The sequence below is a fragment of the Eulemur rufifrons genome, chromosome 17 (genome assembly GCF_041146395.1).
Source record: "Eulemur rufifrons isolate Redbay chromosome 17, OSU_ERuf_1, whole genome shotgun sequence".
Taxonomy (NCBI): Eukaryota; Metazoa; Chordata; class Mammalia; order Primates; family Lemuridae; genus Eulemur; species Eulemur rufifrons.
In genome coordinates this window covers 92,342,222-92,348,221 of record NC_090999.1, presented here as the reverse complement: position 1 = coordinate 92,348,221, position 6,000 = coordinate 92,342,222, and the positions used below count along the sequence as shown (strand labels likewise).

The 6,000-nt window shown below is 45.3% G+C and overlaps 1 protein-coding gene across 1 annotated transcript in view; it reads right to left on the bottom strand.

Annotated features, from left to right (window-relative positions):
• Nucleotides 1–232: 232 nt before the first annotated feature.
• The window catches only part of CCDC192 (coiled-coil domain containing 192), a 194,472-nt gene continuing 188,704 nt past the window's right edge, over nt 233–6,000 (bottom strand). The window contains exon 7 of the mRNA XM_069492784.1: nt 233–548. Within this exon, the coding sequence (XP_069348885.1) occupies nt 274–548 (275 nt within the window). The 3' untranslated portion in view covers nt 233–273. The remainder of the gene's footprint in view (nt 549–6,000) is intronic.

The window sequence follows — 6,000 nt, the reverse complement described above, 5'->3', positions numbered from 1 at the left end:
TTTTGTGTTCCTCTCTCCCCAGCTGTTAGCAGGAATGTCTAAAATCATAGTACTCTACAGCTGTGTGAATTACGTGACGACTGTCTGAAGGGGAGACATTCAGTGTTTGCTTCTGAACACTTCCTTTGTTTTGTTTCTTTCCAATACAAACATTATAGGATACATTCAAACCCATGAATGCACTTGAACTTTGCCAGTGAGGAGACTACTTGGGTTCTGGACTTTACCTTGATGACACTTAATAAACTTTTATTGTTTTCTTATTGGGAATCTTTACAAATCCTCATCAGGGACTACAGGAGTGATGCTTCTTGGGATTTCTTGTAAACATTCTGGAAGGTCCTCGACCTCTCGGGAAGGATCGAGTCTCCGCTCAGCTTCCAGCTGCTGAATCTTCCTTTCCTTTTCCTCTAAAACTTCTTCCAGCTGAGTGATCTTCTCAGTCTGAAGGGAAACCTGGGTCGACAACTCCATAATCAGGCTAATTTTTCTCTCACCTTCTTCCACAGGTGGGAGACCTCCAGGGAACTCTTCCATCAAGTTGCCTTCTAAAGTAAACAAGAAAAGGAAAGCCTGAGCAGTTTTAATTGGATTTCCCAGAACTCGAAGAGAGGAAAGACACAAAAGCTTCATTTCTCACGTTCTTAAAAGAGACCACAGATGTTACATCATCTGGTTAGATACCCTGAGAATAAAATCCAGACCCAGTGAGGGGAAAGATTCTGGGTGCTCATGAAAAAAGAACTTGGAAGTCTCTTGAGAATAAGGAGAGTCAGCCCTGCCAACTCTTTTTTATACACATTTAACTTCCAATTAACCATGGGAATGAGCTGTCCTTGAAAATCCAATCTACAAACAACAGCCGTCCCAAGTTTCATGTTATTCTTTCCCTAAGAATCTTTCACGAGAGCTACAATCAACTAGAATTATGCTTCAATTTGAATTTTAATTCGACTGAAAAAAAAATACGTTGTCTTTGCCCTCTCTGGGGAAAGTGATAATGAGAAAAGACTAGTTTCTTAACCCGAGTCAGCTTTAGAGTTGGCAGGGGTATAATTTGGAGTGAGTCGGGATAACTCTATTAGCATGGTATCGTCCATAAGATTCCTCTCTTTTAGGCCTGAAGGCTTTTCAGCATTTCTTAATAAAATCACAGATACCTCCTGGACCTGAAAACATTATCAGTTTCTATCAGCTACCCCTCAGATAAGCACAAAGGCCTGAGGAAGGAGGCAGAGAGAGGCTCCGTAAACGACAGGGAGTCCTTGAGAACAAACCGCGCCAGCCCATCAAAAAGTTGAGCCCCTCAAAGTAAACCCCATCTTTCCAGCCTTCAGCAGTACCATCCCCACTGCCACTCTTGACATTCCCATCATTACATTTCTCGGAGCTGTATAAAACACAGACTTCGGTATAAACAGTAAGGGAAGTCAAGGGCTTGGGTATCGTTTCCGGAATAATGGCTCTAATAATGCACGAATGACCCTGCCGCGTGGTCTCTACAGTTGATTGCTACAATCGAAGGTCCAGCACTCATGCAGTCCCCGGTGAAGATAGATCCCACGGCTGTACCTGAGAGAGACATCACTGTCAGTTCTGGGCACAGGCGCCTGCGACTGGTGGGCACCTGCACACCTGCTGGAGATGGGCAGCCTTGCTGCGGCAGTGCACGACACAAGGGATCACCCGTGTCCCAGCAGATAAAATCCACTGGCCGTCATCACGTCCCAGGAGAGCGTACAGGAAAAGCTCGAGCACCATATTGTACAGTGCGCGGGGTGTTTTTGGCTTCCCGGAAGTGATCAGAGGAGAGATCAGGCTATTCTCTGCTCTTAGAAATTATTATAAGTGATTTATTAAATTGTAAGAATCCATGGGTAAATTTTTGTTTTGAACTTTTATTACAGTATTTAAAATTATAATAATATTTAAGGAGATGTTGGTTTGAGGAGCTTTTATAGGTTAAATAAGAGCAATGAAAAAAATCTCGAATGTCAAAGGAACATTTAGTTCATTGTCTTTGCAATAGGCCTGAGCTTTCCAGATGCGGAGAAGGTCCATGTGTCAGGAGGCCTTTGTCACCTGCGCAAATGCCAGGGCCTCACCTGCTTTCGTGTGGCCAGAGCTGCACTGCCCAACACGGTGGCCACCAGCCACATGGGACCATTGAGCAACTGAATGTGGCTAGTCTGAATTGAGATTGCTATAAGTATAAAATACATATTTGACTTGGAAGATTTAGTTTAAATAATGTGAAATAGCTCATTAAATTTTTTACATTGCTTATGTATTAAAATGACATTTTGAATATATTGTGTTAAATAAAATATATTTTGAAATTCGTTTTATTTATTTATTTTTACATGTTTTAAATGTCGCTAGTTGAAAATTGCAAGGTGGCGGTGGGAAGAGACTGAGGAGGAGCGGAGATACGGGCGGGGGGTGCGGGTCTGGGCGAGGTGCAGGGGTGCTGCCCTGGGTGCCTGTCTCAGGCGTGCCTGTCTGCCATCTCCTTTCCCTTTGACCTCTCCGTCCACCTCTGCTCTCCCTAGTCTTTCCTCTGCTTTCAGAAGAAGTTATTTTGAACCAATCTATAAAATGAAGGATTTTCATGTTACTTCTGGTCAAACTGATCAACAAGTTTTGGTTTTTTTTAGATAATGAAGTATAGGTAGCATACTTTGTTCACCTAGTGCTAATGAGAAAGTGGCAAAAAATGCAGCAAGGTGGCATTACACAGGCAGTCACAGTCACGAGGCCACTACCTCTGTCTGGAAGAGAGTAATAGAGGAAGAAGGTAGAAAGAAAATAAGAGGAGGAGAAGCAGGTGTCTTAGTCTGCTCAAGCTGCTGTAACAAAACAGCACAGACTAGGTGATAAAACAACAGAAACGTATTTCTCATAGCTGTGGGGGCTGGAAGCCCAGCTCGGGCATCAGGGTGGCAGGTTGCGGTGAGGGCTCTTTCACTGGCTGGCTTCTTGCTGCACCCTCCCATGGCTACGAGAGAGACCCAAAGCTCTCTCATGTCTCCTCCACTAAGGGCACTAACTCTGTCATGAAGGCCCCACTCCTGTGACCCCCTCTAAGCCTGACTACTGCCCACAGGCCCCGTCTCCACACATCAGCACACTGGGGATTAGGGTTTCAACACAGGAACTTTGGGGGCACAAATTCAGTCCAGAGCACAGGGAGAAGACAATTGGAAAAGGAGTAGAGAAGAACATGAAGCTGTAAAAAAGAGAGCTGGCAGGAGGGCTTGGATTCCCACTGCACTGTCCTCAAGTATGAAGTGACAATGCTGGAGGGAGACAAGCTAAAGGGTGCGGACACCAACAAAGGGAATTTCCCATAGAGGTATATTTTACTATTAAACGATTTCTCTACACAAATAACACAAATATACTTTGTTCCATTTCTAAACAGATTACAACTAACAAAAATGTTTAAAACTCTTCAACAAAGTAGGGAACTCCAAGAGTCTCACATCCTATTTGTACTGGAAAGTGTCCAAGGCCAACCCAGTGAGTTTTCTGGACTCTACCACTAACCATCCTACTTCCCTCTCCTTGTCCAGCCTCCCTCATCTGTGACAGGAAGGCGCATGTGTCCCTGTGATCTGGCCGGCTCTGCCCCAGCTCTCAAATACCCGTGGTCTTTCCTGAGCTTTTGCTCGCAGCTCAGCTAGTCCTGCCACGGCTGGGGCTGCCTGAAGCCTGGCGGTGCTGCTGTCGGACCAGGTAATCTCGGCCTCAACCCAGAGACTCCAGGTGACCCGGAGATTGCAACGAGAAAGGCTCTTTTGTGTATGGGGGGGAGAGGGGACAAGCCTGAGCAGCCACAGTCGTCATGAACTCATCACTCGCACTGCGACTGCGGAGGTTCTCCAAGCACACACCATTTTTCATCCTTTCCCGTCTTTCTGCCTTTGCTTGAGATAGAAACGAGGCAGGAGTGAGAATGAGGGTTTAGGGTCATGCAAAAAGGGGACAGGAGAGGGGTGGTGGAAGTTGGGCAGGTTTGGAAAGATTTAGAAAGAGCAGAGATGGTAGGAGATTTCTGCCCGAGACTGGACGGGCTCTGCTCACTTTTCTAGGTCAGCCTTGGAAGATCAAAGGTCCAGAAGAAATGGTGACATTTCTCTTTGGCCATTCCTAGCTTCTCATTCTTCACACCCTCAAAATCTTCGCGTTTTTAGTGAAGTGCCACATGGCAGTTATGTCAAAAATGACTAATAATAAGTAAATAGGTAACAGCAGAGGTCATTGTAGTTGAAGCTTAGAAACTGAGAGTCGGAATGCGCCTGGGGGCTCCCTGTTCTCGCCTGCCACCCAGGACCGGAATTCTTTCTGAAACTTCTCTATGATGATTTTCTAAGCACGTGGCTCTCAGACACCGGTGCCCCTCAAGCTCTTCATAGGCTGGCTGTTAAACTGTAACCAACGAGCAACATCTGCAGCGTCCGTGCGGCAGCTGCGCACTGTCGCGGGAGACCCGATGGGTGGGAGACTTCCACACACAGACCGGGAGCACAGTGGGGCCAGCTTGTCGCTAATGAAAGAAGGTGTGATGTCACATTAGGTCAAAAGAGCTGGAACAGGTGGAAACATTGCTTCATGACACCAGGAAGTTAATAGTTTTCTGTAAACAGTGATACAGGGCTGAAAGGTAACCCAATGAATGGCAGGAAGACTTTTTAAAGATTTTCTAAATTCTTCTTTCTAAAGAGGCATGTTCCCCATTAGATCCTTTTACTGGTGCCACCAAAAAGCATGCATTAAATAGAGAAATGCTGAGAGCTACTGATCTAGTTTCTGATTCAAATGCCTCTAACAGTTGTTCCCAGCCAGATCATAAGTATGCTCCGTGGTCATCTTTTCGTTCATTCATTCACCAGTAAATAGTGATTGGGGCACACAGAGAATGGCTAAGATGTGATGTTGGCTCCTACAGCTGCAGCCCCGCAGTGGGGCAGGGAAGAGGCCGCACTGAGTTAGGCTGCGAACCGCGTTCAGGATTAACGTAAACCAACACCTCCGCTAGGTAGTCACTCGTGAAAGTTTACTTTTCTCTCTGCCTTTCAGGCTAATGAGGAGGCTGCCAAGTATTTACTCAACAAGAAAGACTCTCACCGGTGAGGTGGTTAAACGCCTCATTCCGCTGGAGCCGCCCGGGATTCCTGTTTGGCCTGAAGACCATGTCAGCTTCCTCCCAGCGCTCTGACTCACCGCAGGCTGCCTGTGAAAGCCGTGCCTACTGTCCGCAGCCACCAGGGAGGCCAGTTTCATCTCTTGCCATACTTGGACTTGCAAATTGGCACATCGTCATAAATATATCCTTCCCACGTCAATATAAAAAACAAACAGAACAACAGCAATAACCTTCCTAGCTTTCTATCCTTCTCTAGACTTTTACAATGGGCATTTGAGAATGGCAATTCTCTGAAATAAATGATTCATTGACTGTTTTATATTCTTTTAGTACAAATATTTTACCTCTTAAAAATCAGATTAGTCTTATAGCTTGAAGTTTTCTCCATCCTCCCCCTTCAATGTTTTGATCTGTACCAAAAAAGCAGTCTCTACAGCACCAAGCGACCGACCTCAAAGGGGTCTCGCCCTTGCGCTAGGCTGTGCGCACTCAGAACACATCTGATGTCGACATGCGTTAACTGATTTGGGAAAAACAAGCAGCATTATAAGAATAGATTTGAATAGTTAGCAGGTTTGGTCACTTAAGAAAATTAAAATGTGGTATGATATTTGCTGGGAATTTTTTTTTAATTTTTTCCCATACTCCCCCATTGCCAGGAATTTTGGGTATCATAGTGAAAATCAGTCTTAGGATTATGTTTTAGAGGAAAAAATTGAGGTGCAATGGCAGACTGGACAGAATAGGTTTTCACCTAACAGCAGGCCCAAATCTAAGGGCTTGCAAAGATCTGTTTTGGTAAGTGCCTTAGAAGGGAGCAGATACGTAGTTGAAACCCTGGTGGAAGGGCT